This window comes from Engraulis encrasicolus, chromosome 23 (genome assembly GCF_034702125.1).
Source record: "Engraulis encrasicolus isolate BLACKSEA-1 chromosome 23, IST_EnEncr_1.0, whole genome shotgun sequence".
Lineage (NCBI taxonomy): Eukaryota > Metazoa > Chordata > Actinopteri > Clupeiformes > Engraulidae > Engraulis > Engraulis encrasicolus.
Window position 1 is genome coordinate 12,308,509 of NC_085879.1, and position 15,000 is coordinate 12,323,508.

Here is a 15,000-nt window from a genome sequence, read left to right on the forward strand (position 1 = left end):
CAATGCCCTTGACGAAAAACCAAGTCCTAAAAGTAAACTCACTCAATTTTCTACACTTAACCAAATGAAAAGGAGCCCTTTTGTTATGGTCTCATTGAATAGAATCAGCTGAAAGTGCAACATACTGAGTATGAGAGTATGAGCACGCGGTAACACTTTATTTTAGGGATACATCTATTAGCACTAATACATACAATATTAATGCCTGTGTAAGTAATGTGTAAGACATGTACTAAGCAAAATAAAACAGTTGTTAAGCATGTATTCACAAATGTCTTGTTCACGCCCAATTAGGGATTTATTACTATTATAACCTTAGTAAGGACCAGTAAGCCTATATTTCTATTTATTAGTAAGTAGTAAGTGGCAGAATACAATGTGTATAAGCTCCCGACACACTGTGTGAACAAACCCTGAACAGCGTGAAAACAGATGCGGAATAAGGGTCCCTAATCTAAAGTGATGCATTGGTCAGCCCAGATAGCTCAGGGCCTCCGCACTACCTAGTCCCCCTCGTTACCTAGGGCCCCCACACCATCCAGGCTCGCACTACCTAGTCCCCCGATCTACAAAGTGTAAGGGTATATTATATGATTAACAACTACCCAGCTCACCTAGTTTATTATTTTTCATAACGATGTAAGGCAGGTAATAGGAGCCTATATATAGCAAGGATTGAACGTACACTTGTCAATGGCGGTGGGTTGTTGCGATGTAATGTTTTGTATGTACCACTGAGTTGTAATTGTAAAAACCCCCCAAAATAAATGCAGAACATTAGAATAATAGTTTTGAAGCAAAACTAATCTATTCTTTTGTGATAATTAAGTTAATGTTTGAGAACATTAGCTTCAAGAAGTGCAGTGCATGATGGGTACGCAATCTAGGCCAACAGACAACCTACCCAGCTCTGAGTCTATGTCCTTAGCTCCTCCCCTCACTCGTGAAATTTAGATGCTATCCAAACAATTTGCCATGTACGTAACAACAGAAATATTATCATTGCTGCATTGGCCATGCATTGCATTTCTGACTAAGGGCGTACCCATCATGCACTGCACTTCTTGGAGCTAAGTTTCTCAAACATTAACTTATTTATCACAAAGGAATAGCTTAGTTTTGCTTCCAAACTATTACTCATCGTTATATTCTGCATTTATTGTAGGGTTTTTACAATTAAAACTAATTGGTGTATGAAAAAATGACATCTCACCACCCACCGTCATTGAGAAGTTTACGTCCAATCCTTGCTATATAATGTTTCCAATTACACTACAATGTACTGAGTAGAATACGTGAGATCCACATATCTACTGAGGCTAATACAATCTTCAAATTGTTCTTACACTTTGCTTCCCGGGGGGGGGGGCTGGGTAGAGTGGGGGCCCTAGGTAGTGTGGGGGCCCTAAGCCATCTGGGCTGAGCAATGCATCACTTTAGAATAGGGACCCTTATTCCACATCTGTTTTCACACTGTTCAGGGTTTATTCACACAGTGTACCAGGAGCTTATACACATTGTATTCTGGCCCTTACTGCTTACTCATAAATAGAAATCTAGGTCTACTAGGTCCTTACTAAGGTTATATTGGTAATAAATCCCTTATTGCGCATGAACAAGACATTTGCGAATAAATGTCTAACAACTGTCTGATTTTGCTTAGAACATGCCTTACAAGCTACTTACTAAGGCATTAATATTGTATGTATTAGTGCTAATAGATGTATCCTTAAAATAAAGTGTTACCGAGCACGCAAACACATACACACGCAGCCCCACCTTTATATCTTTCTGGGGCCGTCCCATTGACTTTCATTCATATGAACCCTAACAATAGGAGTGCTAAACTGTGTCCAAACCAAACCAATCCCTAACCTTACCTTACCTTTTGACACTTTTACTTTTGCCAGTAACAAGAGAACTACCCAAGCAAAAGGGGTCAAATCATGTGGGGTTTAGGATTTGCACACACGCACGCACGCACGCACACACGCACGCACACACACACACACACACACACACACACACACACACACACACACACACACACACACACACACACACACACACACACACACACACACACACACACACACACACACACACACACACGCACACGCACATGCATATATTCTCCTCCTCTACTGTCGTCCATGATGGATAGTGCAGAGGATGAACTGTGCTGCTCACTGCAGCTCTGCTGTTCTGACTCCTCACCTCTCCCTTTGCTCTGTTTTCTCTTTTTCTTTCTCTATCTTTCTCTTTCACTTTATCTTTGTCCCTCTCCCTCTGCTCTCTCTCTTTCCTGTCTCTCTCCCTCTTTCACTTGCACCCCTTTTCTCTCCTTCACTTTTTCACTCCCATAATCTCTCTCTCTCTCTCTCTCTCTCTCTCTCTCTCTCTCTCTCTCTCTCTCTCTCTCTCTCTCTCTCTCGCTCTCTCTCCTCTTTCTGTACCCCCAATTATCCTCCTGTCCTCTTCATCGTATCAGCTGGCTGCCCTGTGATAAGAGGCCTTTTGGGAATAAGCTGTAGGAATGGTTACGCACACACACACACACACACACACACACACACACACACACACACACACACACACACACACGCGCGCGCGCGCACACACACACACACACACACACACACACACACACACACACACACACACACACACACACACACACACACACACACACACACACACACACACACACACACACACACACACACACACACAGTTTAAAATGGCCTCCTCACTTAATAGAAAGGCAGGAACACTGACACAAAAACACATAAACCATACACACAAATCTTCACAAGTGCATGCACACACACGCACACACACACACGCACACACACACGTCACGCACGCACACACACACATATACACACACACGGGCACATTCAAGCACTCTTGCACACGTGCACACACACACTCTCTCTCTCTCTCTCTCTCTCTCTCTCTCTCGTGCATGCGTGCGTGCGTGTGTGTGTGTGTGTGTGTTATATGATTATGTGTATCAGTGAAGTTTGTATAAGCTCTGTCTGTAGAGTGAGCTGTCCACGTCACTTTGGTACACTAGAGGGAGAGGCATACACACACACACACACACACACACACACACACACACACACACACACACACACACACACACACACACACACACACACACACACACACACACACACACACACACACACACACACACACACACACTTTTCAAGCTTTCATTTGTAATCTCTTCTCTCTTCTCTCTCCCGTAGTGGGATTGAAAGAAGGTGTCACTCTCTTCGTTTCTGGCCTTTCAAGAAATCAATAACCTTCCCATCACCCTATCATTCCCTGCCTCCTCCTCTACGCTCTTCTGTCTGTCGCTTTATCCCTCTATCAGTGGCCACCCCTCATTCTTCCTCTCCTTCACTTTTTCTTCGTCTATCCATCAGGGCTGAGCTGCTACCAAAATAAAGCCCGAGCATTTTGGCTTATACCAGCCCCCCACCCCATACACAACTTGTGATGGTCTCATTCCACTGTAATAATGCACCAACAGGCCACCCCATCTAAATTGCGTACCGTTCTCAAACAGAACTCTTGAAACAAACAATCAACAACAACAACAACAACAAGAGAATAAACTTGAACCATTACAATGTATTAATTTAGTAATACATTTAAGAACTAATTCAGTAAATAATTAGTTCTTATTTTTACATTTATACCCAGTGATTCAGCAATTGATTCTTCTACCTGGCTGAGAGGCTTTGTTAATTACATAATCAGATGGTTCAGTAGCTACAAGGACTGAATACGAAATTACAGGGATTCTCTCATTTCTTTCTTTCTTTCTTTCTTCTTCTTCTTCTTCTTCTTCTTCTTCTTTCTCTCTGTCCCCCTGTCTCGATCCGTCTGTCCTCTCATTCTCTTGTTCTCACGATCTCAATTTCAATCTCTCTCTCTCTCTCTCTCTCTCTCTCTCTCTCTCTCTCTCTCTCTCTCTCTCTCTCTCTCTCTCTCTCTCTCGCTCTCTCTTCTCCGTTGTCGCTGTGTCTCCACACTGGGCTATTAATTGTGGCCTGGAGAAAAGTACCAGTGGCTTCTTCTCCAGAGTCGATCGATCGCCTTAATTCAGTTAATAAAGTGCCAAGCTGTAACACAGGCCTGCTCTCAGCACTGCTCCTGCTGTGTGTGTGTGTGTGCGTGTGTGTATGTGTATGTGTGTGCGTGATTGTGCGTTTGTCTGTCTGTGCGTGTGCACATGCGTGTGTGCGTGCCCACATGTGTGTGTTTGCGTGTACGTGTGTGTGCGTGTGTAAGTGTGTGTGTCTGACTGTCCTGTATGTGCGTGTGCGTGTGCGTGTGTGTATGTGTGTGTGTGTGTGTGTGTGTGTGTGTGTGTGTGTGTGTGTGTGTGTGTGTGTGTGTGTGTGTGTGTGTGTGTGTGTGTGTGTGTGTGTGTGCGTGTGTGTGTGTCTGTTTGTGTTTGTGTGTGCACAGAGAAGGGCAGTCTGCAGTCTCCAGTTGAAGAGTTATCGGGTTTTAGATTGCAAAGTGCCAGACAGAAGTAGAGAGACTGAGAAAGTCAAGGGATACCAGGAGTGCAGAAGGTGTAGAGGGAGAGAAAAAAAGAGAAAAAGTGAAGCTTGAAAGAGTGATAGAGAGAGGAAGAAAGAGTGATGTGTGAAGACACGCGGTGTAGCCAAGGCCCCTTGGTGTTTGTGTGAGCGTAATTGGTTGCAATTATGCCTCCGACTATGTCTTGTCAGCAGGCCTGCCAGGTGTCCAGACCCCATAGCTCTCCCCTCTCCCCCATAGCTCTCCCCTATTTCAGTTTCAGACCTTATGCGTTCATTAAAACGTATTTACAAACCGCATGAAAATATATTATTTCAGCCCCAGATGTCTTGCCAGGGAAATAATGTCAGCCTTCAAAGATCTAAAGCCCCCTGCCCACCGGGCATAATTCATCACCGCAAGTCCGGGGGGGGAAGTACAATTTAAGGGCCAATTTGCGATAAACTGTCAATTGCAAAAAAAATGAATTATATACAGTGTAGTGAATGGCTGGATTAGAGATGGACTCTCTTGCCATCCGAAGCACAGTGGTGGGCAGATTTGAGCTACTTGTGGCTAATTTTTTTTTCTGTCTCTCTTCTTCTTCCTCTCTTTCCAGCGTGGGTGTGATCACTGGCCCATGACAAGTTGCCATTTGTAACCCTGCAACATAATTGCCTTTTCCGAACAGTGGCATATTAGTGCAAATATGTCCAAATTTGAACTGCAAAAAACAAAGTTGTCCCTGTTTCTGTGTGTGTCCAAGTCCGTGGTAACTGTATCATAGTCTTACTAGTTAGCATAGTTTTGTAGTTCAGATATAAGAAACATTCATTTAGAAGCTGTCCATATCCACATGAATGTTAATGGTCTGATACAGCATTGTGTCTTAAGACTTTCTTGTTTTTTCCTCCGCCATGGAGGTTATGTTTTCGGTCGCGTTGGTTTGTCTGTCTGTTTGTCAGGCAGGATAACTCAAAAATGTATTTGGCTGAAACTTTGTGTTGGAGTTGTTGGAAATGACCCTAGGAACAAGTGATTCAATTCTGGTGGTTATTCGGATCATAAACCGGAGCCAGGATTTTTTTAGGGCGAAATTTGACATTCCAGTTTCTAACTGCACAAAAAGAAGTCAGAAAGACTTAAAACAATAGGGTGTAATATAATCAAATGTTCTATCAAACAGCTTCCTTGGCAGAGTGCACTTCTAGATACTTTTTGTTTGTTTGTTTTTAAGCATGTGTTGCTTTATTTAGGCCCTCTTCATATAGTATTCTAATGCTGTTCTTTATGGTCCATTCTAGTTAGACGATGAAATCATCATTGCTTTTCAATGTTTCCCTGTTCTAATCAGTAAGATGGCATTAGTTTCCCCCAAAACAGATGGTATTTTGTTGCCTATGAAAATGAAAAAGCTTTAACACATTTAGATTGGTGCCAACTATCTAACCTTGTTGGTTGCCAAATGATATTGCCAGTTTGCTTGTATTTTTAAAGGTGGAAAAACACACTTAATACACAGCCTATTTGGGTTTTGAGAGAGAGAGAGAGAGAGAGAGAGAGAGAGAGAGAGAGAGAGAGAGAGAGAGAGAGAGAGAGAGAGAGAGAGAGAGAGAGAGATGGATGGTTGGAAAACAGATGGAGTGAGTGTGGTTTGTGGAGAGTGGAGCTAGTGGTTAGTGCAGGGGTTTGGATAAAGTGAAAGAGACACAGAAGGCATGTTCAGGCCAACTGAGAACCTTGCTGATTTTCTCAAACTGGCCGACATGTTCACGCTGCAAGTCTGAGTGTTCAAGAACCGGAAAGGTGGTTCGCGGTCGAACCGAAAAAATACTTATTTCTCTGTGAACCTCGACATCACCGGGGAAGTGAGCAGGTTCATCCAGGTAAAATACAGTCACATGCAGGAAAAGCCTGGTATGAATGCGAGTGATTCGCAGGTAAGCACTTTAGCTCTGAAGAACTGGTGTGGGAATGGACACTGCTCTGTCACCACTCTGGTTGGCCTGAAAACAGTAACACAGCAATACTGTACAACCTCGAGTGGCAACATGGGTGAATAAATACTCGCCAGTGTCTCCAGTCTCCAGTCCTCTCTCCACTGTCATGAGGCACTATGTACCGTAAACTGCCATCTGTCCATTAACCACGCCACTTGTGACTCAGCAGAGAGAGAGAGAGAGAGAGAGAGAGAGAGAGAGAGAGAGAGAGAGAGAGAGAGAGAGAGAGAGAGAGAGAGAGAGAGAGAGAGAGAGAGAGAGAGAGAGAGAGAGAGAGTTACAACTTTGACTGGCAACAGGAAGGATATCCTTCAGTGTCTCTAGTCTACTGCCATGAATTCCCACTTACAGTAAACTGCCATCTGTCCATTGTACAGGCCGCTTGTGACTCAGGGGGACAAATGACAACGCATCTTCTCACACGGAAGACAAATAACAACAGATCTTCTCATGTTTACCAGCCAATTGGCATCTGTTCTGCCACCACAGAGTTTAGAAACTGGTCAGCATGACCATCTGCTTTGAGAAGAGTTAGATAATCACGTACTGTAAAACAGGGAGAGAGGAGAACAATGTACATTTGTGTCATTTAATCAAGACACCAGGCAAGACGACTGTTCAGGCCGGTTGACATAAATGAAGTTAAGTTTTCCACTTGAAAGCTTTAACTTTTGAAATGGAACAAAAATGTTTCTCAGATGGAAGCATCTATTGTAATCATGCAAATTCCTCTCTCATGCTGATTTGGGAAAAGCAATTATTGAATATGCACAATCAGCCCGGACAAATTTAAGTTATATTTGTGCTGTAGAGTACCATTGTGATAGTCAAAGTTGAATAAACTGAACTGTTATCAGTCTATGGGACATTGCACAGAATAATTTTCCTAAACGTTTTCCATTTGTTCGTTTGATTTCATAAGGGTTTTGTCTGATCAGGCTTCTCTCTGTCAGGAGTAAAAGAAATAGCCCCCTGGAGTACTGGGTATTATTCCAATATCCACACCTTGTTATTCATGAGTTTCTATGGCGTTCTAAAAAACCTTTGTTCCTCTCCCCTAGGCCAAGTTGTTTTTTTTCAGTGTGGGGTTTTGTATCATTCATTCTTGCCCTAGTATTTTTTTGAACAGGAGAAAAATATATGCCAAAGGCCTTGTAACTACTTCAGAATACTTGAGAGTAAAGCCCGATTCGGACGGGACTTTTATTACCTATGGACCCCCGGTAATTCGGAATAATTACATAGAATGTCTGAGTTCTTAGTCCTGTGCGAATGCGCCATGTCTGCGATTTGTGAGGTAATAATTCCGCCGCAAATTACCTACTGTAATTCGGCGAAACTCAGACGTCCTGGGGTAATATTACATAGGCGCGCCGTCTGCACTCCCTTGTAATGTCTGTGAATTGAGTAAATAACAGACGTTTATTTATCCCGTCCGAATGCGCCCCGAAAAATCACGGAGGTCCAGGGGTAATTGCGAATTACCAGGGGTCCATAGGTAATATTTATCCCGTGCGAATCGGGCTTAAGAGTACTGTACCTCTGTAGTGTAATGAACCACTGTCATATCCCTTCCATGGCCTTTAAATTAATAATAGACACACTGTTGTTTTGAAGTGGAAGCCGAACAGCAGGCAAATTAATAGCTGAGTAGGTGAACATTTGTGGACATTTTTCAACTGTGAGTTTTTACAGTTAAATTTTTTATACACCAGTCAACATGTCTTTCATTCTATTTAAAAAAATTGACAAACTCAGTTTTAACTATAACATCAAATGACGGTACGCAGCATGTATTCCCATGTGTGTATGTGTAAGCAGGGTGCAAGTGCATTAAACATGTTGCATCCCAATGGCAACGCTATACTATGTCCTATGGCAATAGAAGTGGAGCAGTACTAGAGACAGACACTGAGGCAGGCAGGCAGGCAGGCAGGTGGATCGGCAGACAGCCACACACAGCTAGAGATAGACAGACTGACAGACAGATAGATATACACACACACACACACACACACACACACACACACACACACACACACACACACACACACACACACACACACACACACACACACACACACACACACACACACACACACACACACACACACACACACACACACACACACAATGACATTGCGACTACAACTTTTCACAGCAGGTCACTTATTGGGCTCTGAACAGTGGGAGCTTTAGATTATTGTTAAAATGTGGGCCTATTGCTGCAGTATGAGATTAAATAATTCATGAAAACGTGTTGTATTGTATTGTAAGGCAGTTTGTGGAATTAAGACAAGATAATTACCCTGTAAAAACTGATGCGCTAACTATTTATCAGCCCAGCTGCCACCCCATAATGCACAAGGCACATCCCATTCCATGCATATTTCACAATGAAGAACACGAAAGCTACTAGTTGAAATGATGAGAAAGTTTCATGAAACATTTTGCTCATGCTGTGCACAAAGAACACTGTAAAAAGTCCTTAGTGGTACTTCATCATTAGATCCATAGCTCATTTAGACAATTATTGTTCCAAGGACATAACATTTTGGGAGACAGTTTTTAAATTCACATAGCCATAAATTATGTATAACCATAATGTGTGTTCTATGTTAATATATCTGAAATTATTTGTGTATATGCTGTGTATTCTTTATTTATATACTGTATGTTGTGCTACTGGACACCTTAATTTCCCTTGGGATTACAGTTTTTCTTGATTGCTTTGACACAGTTGTCACTCCAAAAAGCACATTTTCATACCAGTGCACGCAACGGGCTAACCAGTTAAACCGATTCTCCAAACACAACATCTTTGTTTGCAAAAGGCTACTACGTTTCCAAAATATTTAACATATGCAATAAAAGCAAACTCGGTCTTCAGTCCAATACACACTGCATAGCAGTGTATGAACACTCCCAATCAGTCATTACACAATGGTCGTCAAAATCCAAAACACGGCTATCATGTTGACACAATTTGCTGTTACTTAACACTGCTGTCAATTACATAACTTTCAAGTCAGTTCCATTGTTGTTTCTTTTACTTTGCTACTGACTCTGCTTGATCAGGATCTACTGACTGAGAGATAGCAGGCCCAGTAAATGCTTTGCACAAAGATTTGAGTTGTGTGTCTTTCCTTATGCAAAATTGTCAGTAGGATAGGGAGGGGGTCCTTGTAACAATAATTTCTTATCGCAAAGAATTTGATTGAGAATCAGAATGCTTTCATGCAGTTTTCATTTTGTTTTTGTTTGTTTGTTTTTCTTTTTTTTACTGAATACAGTTTTTGCCTACTGCTTGCACACAATTTGCAAAATTTGGCTCATAGAGTCAAAACTCTACACACAAGCCAAAAACTCTCAACACTTGGAGATAAACCCTGCACATATATGCCAACATGAAACTCTGCTATCAAAACCTTAACATTGCCAGGAAAACTCAACAATCTTTTGTCAAAACCTCACTTTCATGTCAAAAGACACACATTAGCACCAAATGAGAAAACAAATTAGATCAACGTGAAAACAGTTGTCTACTTTATACAAACACAGCAGTCTTTCTTTTTGTACCAGTCTATTCAGACAGAATGTACATCTTCACAAGACCCCAAAATTCAATACTGTACATTACACAACTGCACCTTACAGTACAGGACATTAAACTGAAGCAAAATATCTTAAACAGTACATCACTCTCAACACAACAGTGTGTATGTGAGCTTACTGTATGAACCATTTTTTTGTGTAGCCTATTACGTATATTCACACATTTTCAAACATCTAAATATGATATAAATATGTGGTTGATGTCAACATGCTGTAATGAAAAACATAGTCTATATACTTTTGTTGTTTGGGTATGAGGTATGAGGTTTGCTTACAGTAAAGTAACGAAGTACAATACATTTCCAGACACAATATGCAGCTGACATCTACTATTACGTATGTGTATTTCTACAAACTATCATGTTCATACCTAACATGTGATGATGAAGATAAAAGGCTACTCCTGCCATCAGGGTAGGTTTTACAGAACGTGAGTCAGTCAATGTCACTCCATATTCAGCTCTTTAGTACCGTTGTGCTATTTGTTGTTTTGTTTGAGTGTAGGAAGGTGTGAATTTAGCAAAGTAGCCATCAAAATAAAACAAATAAATGCAAAATAAAATAAGTGCAATGTAATATAAAGAATGCAACTTTGTAACTGGCAGAATAGTGGTTAATTTTGAAAGCATGTGTTTTATTGTCGGTGCCTAAATCTTGTCATACATCCAGTGTGTTTTGTTTTTCTAGCGGATGTGTTTTCCCAATGATATGATGGGTGTTCATTTTTAAATGGAGTGTCTTATGAAGGAAAAAGTGTGCAGTGACCATGAGCAAGTGTGTAGCATAAAGCAAAACGTGTGTTGCTGAATTGCTGCAACAGTGTTAAGCAGAACTTTTGTTTAAGGTATGGCACACTGTGTTTAAGTTATGTTACCAATAACTTAACAATATGCTATTTTGGTCTAAGCATCAGCCTATAGTGTTCAAGCAGTAGGCAAATACTGTAAAAATGTACTAATGGCTGATAACGATATTACAGAAAATATGTGTAAAGTAAAATATGATGCTGCAGTACGAGAATGCACTTACAGTAGATTTGTAAAAGAACTCCATGCCAAGAACAAACAAGAAGACACTGTGTATAAAGACTGATTGCTAAATTAAGATTTTTGAAAAAGAGTGTCAAATAGGTGCTCTGGTGTGTTCACAAAACTGACGGTAGTTTCTAAAAGTCAGGAGTAGATTTTTCTGTATGGTTATCAGAGCTTAAACAATGAAATGTGTACTACTTAAATGGCACATGCATTAACTGTTTAGCAAAAACTGTGTTAAACAAATGGGAAATATGTCAAGTCAACAAGAATGTGTTAACACATATGCACAACGTGTCTTTTGCTCTGCTGAAATAGTGATCATGACGACTTTGTGTGAGTCAGTTTAAAAAATCGTGTTAAAGCGATCAAGAAAAACTGTAATAAATGATATTCTACCCTCCTCTCAACTCTCTAAGTCCCTTTCCAATGAAAGGAGGCCTTTTCTCAACAGGAATATGTACTTCTGCAGCCGGCAGTTTGGCTCAACAACCAAGTGAAGACAGCTATATGTTTTTATTTTGCTGAAATAACAAAATAGTGTGATTTTAAAAAGAAAAATAGTGATGTTACAGTAAGGCACGAAAATAATTGTAATGCATCATCAGATACGTACAATGTGTGTGCATGTGCATGTGTGTGAAGTGGAGTGAAGTGAAAGCCCAACTGGGAAACTCCCATTGTAATTGTGACACAGCACTCCACAGCATACAAGTGAACACTGCACACAACAAAGTTGCATTCATGCCTCACCCGTGCAAGGGGACAGCCCTCAATGGCGCTCTAAAGGGAGCAGTGCGATGGGACGGTACCACTTGGAGGATGGGTGAGAGCACTGGTTAATTACCTCCCACCACCACCACCACCACCATCAACCTGGCGTGTTGGGAGTTGAACTGGCAACTTTGGGTTACAAGACTGACACCCTAACCGCTTACCCATGACTGCTGTGTGTGTGTGTGTGTGTGTGTGTGTGTGTGTGTGTGTGTGTGTGTGTGTGTGTGTGTGTGTGTGTGTGTGTGTGTGTGTGTGTGTGTGTGTGTGTGTGTGTGTGTGTGTGTGTGTGTGTGTGTGTGTGTGTGTGTGTGTGTGTGTGTGTGTGTGTGTGGTTACGTGTATGCCTGTGTACTGTGCTGTACCTTTATTGTTATCGTACATATGTGTTTGGATACTATAAAGGGTGTGTGTGTGTGTGTGTGTGTGTGTGTGTGTGTGTGTGTGTGTGTGTGTGTGTGTGTGTGTGTGTGTGTGTGTGTGTGTGTGTGTGTGTGTGTGTGTGTGTGTGTGTGTGTGTGTGTGTGACCCCATCGTAAGTATGTGTACTTATGCTGTATGTATGTCCCATCGTGGCAACAGAAAACAAGCCTTGTAAAAAAGCTTTCAAGGATGAAGTATTGCCCATTGAGTAGAAATAAATGCTTCCAACTAAATAGCTATAGCTTGAATTATACATGTATACGTACGTACATGTATTGAGATTCATACTGTGCCCTACCAGGCCTAGTAGGGTGGATGAGAACTGGAGATTGATTACTTTGAAAATGTTTGAATGTCCATTATTTATGACAGCATTGCTTAGGTGGAGTTTGATCAATTCTGGAATTTCAGGCATTGCATTCCTTTTTGTCAAGTGTGGGTCAATTGACAAGACATTAAGACTTAGAAACACTGAAAGGACACGTAAATAAGTCAACAAATATAATTTATTATTCATAATAATAATAATAATAATATTAATGATACTAATAATAATAATAATACATGATGACATTTAAAATGTGAATTAAATTAAATGTCTTTAACACAGGAAGCCCATCTCTCTTGCCAAGTCCAAAATGCCAGGAATAGCCTCAAGTTTCTCCATAGCATCCTCAGGAAGAACAATACCCCCAGTGAGATCATCCAATGCCTTTGCCTTGTTCTCTGTCTTCTCCTGACGCTCAGTAGGGCACACTGGCTGCATCATCAGCTTTTCGATGTTCTCAGCCTTACCCCTCAGCTCCCTGTACTTGACCATCATTTCACCATGGAGATTGATCATCTTTAGAAGGTCCTCTCTGCTGTAGTGAGAGCCAGTGGTCTGAGAGTGAGTCGGGGCTCCACCAAAGGTCCAAGTGGAGAGGCTCGCAGGAGCTGCAGACATGGACGACATGACGTCGACCCTTGGAGCTGCTAGTCCTCCGTGGGTCATGATGCCAGCCGACTGGGCTGGCTTGAGGCCTATGATGTTCTGCTGACCATGAAGAACCTCTGCAGAGAGATTGAGATTCCCCATAAACTTTAGGGGTCCAAGCTGGCTCAGCAAAGCAGCTGTGCCATCAGATGTAGGGATGAGGTTGTTCATATTGGATGGGCAGGCTGTAGCCATGTTGGGAAGAGCAGGCCCCACAAAGGAAATGTCCTTCCTCCTCATCGGAGTCACCACAGATCCAGGTGAGGCCAGCTGGCTACCTCTGACATTGGTGGACTGAGGGTGGATCAAGTTGCCCACAAATCTCAGGGTCTGAGGTGCTGAGGTTGGCAGGCTGGTCATACCATGGTACTGCTGCTCCTGGGGAGCAGCTTGCCGCTTTTGGTACTCCTTCCAGTACTTGCCTACAAATATACATTATGTATTACGATCACATGAAACGTACTGTAAAGTTATTGACAACATTCAAAGTAATAAAAGATTATGTTCTTACTGGAAGAAAACCGTGTTGCCCGCACATATTTGTATGGGTGCTCAGACTGGGGCCTCCAATGAGAGGCCATGCCCATTTCTTCAGCAGAGTTGACATGGGAAAAGACTCGCTTAGAACGAGTATGGGGTTCAGCCCCAATCCATGATCCACTCTGGTTGAAAGTTTTCGGACAAAAAGCCATTGAAAATCCTTGGAAATTGCTCAGAAATTGCAGAGGTTTACCACAAGTGACTTGCCTTCAGCTTGCTCATGTGAGAAGTGATTAGATTTTGCCAACATTCTAGTTTGAACATTCTATTCCTCTAAAATTCTAAAGCTCATCTTATCCTTCTAATGAAAACATTTTGGTTGCTTAGTGATTATGATGTCACCAAGAATGCTCATTGCAGGAGGTGTAGTTCCTGTTGACTGAATAGAACTCATGGAGAGGTGATAAATAAAAAAATAAAAAAATAAAAAAATAAAAAAATAAATGAATAGATAAATAAAAAAATAAAAAAATAAAAAAATAAATGAATAGATAAATAAATACATTTTAATTTAAAATATATAATATTTTAATGGTATTATTATTATTATTATTATTATTATGTGTGCGTGTGTGTGTGTAAGAGAGAGAGAGAGAGAGAGAGAGAGAGAGAGAGAGAGAGAGAGAGAGAGAGAGAGAGAGAGAGAGAGAGAGAGAGAGAGAGAGAGAGAGAGAGAGAATGTCTACAGGGCCCTTGTTCATTTTCAGCTTTCAAAGTCTTTTGTACTCTCTGGCACACCTACTTGAGTTTGCCCACACATACTAGATGACTGTTTGAATGCCTGCATCTGTCTTGCTCTCCCTGTGTGTGTGTGTGTGTGTGTGTGTGTGTGTGTGTGTGTGTGTGTGTGTGTGTGTGTGTGTGTGTGTGGTGTGTGTTGTGTGTGGTGTGTGTGTGTGTGTGTGTGTGTGTGTGTGTGTGTGTGTGTGTGTGTGTGTGTGTGTGTGTGTGTGTGTGTGTGTGTGTGTGTGTGTGTGTGTGAGAGAGAGAGTTGGTTTGTATATTGATGAGGAAGGATGAATAAAGTCTCTTTGACTTATAAGGTTGACCAAGAATCAAATAACGGCCATATGAAATGTTTTTCTCCAAATAT

General features: G+C 41.5%; 1 protein-coding gene across 1 annotated transcript; it reads right to left on the bottom strand.

The window, feature by feature from the left end:
- Positions 1-12,954: 12,954 nt before the first annotated feature.
- Positions 12,955-14,117, bottom strand: LOC134440199 (uncharacterized). Its single transcript, XM_063190173.1, has 2 exons — positions 13,879-14,117; positions 12,955-13,789 (listed from the first exon to the last, which is right to left on the bottom strand). The coding sequence occupies exons 1-2, from the start codon at positions 14,057-14,059 to the stop codon at positions 12,993-12,995; spliced, it is 978 nt and encodes a 325-aa protein (XP_063046243.1). The 5' UTR covers positions 14,060-14,117; the 3' UTR covers positions 12,955-12,992.
- Between the last annotated feature and the right edge of the window lie 883 nt (positions 14,118-15,000).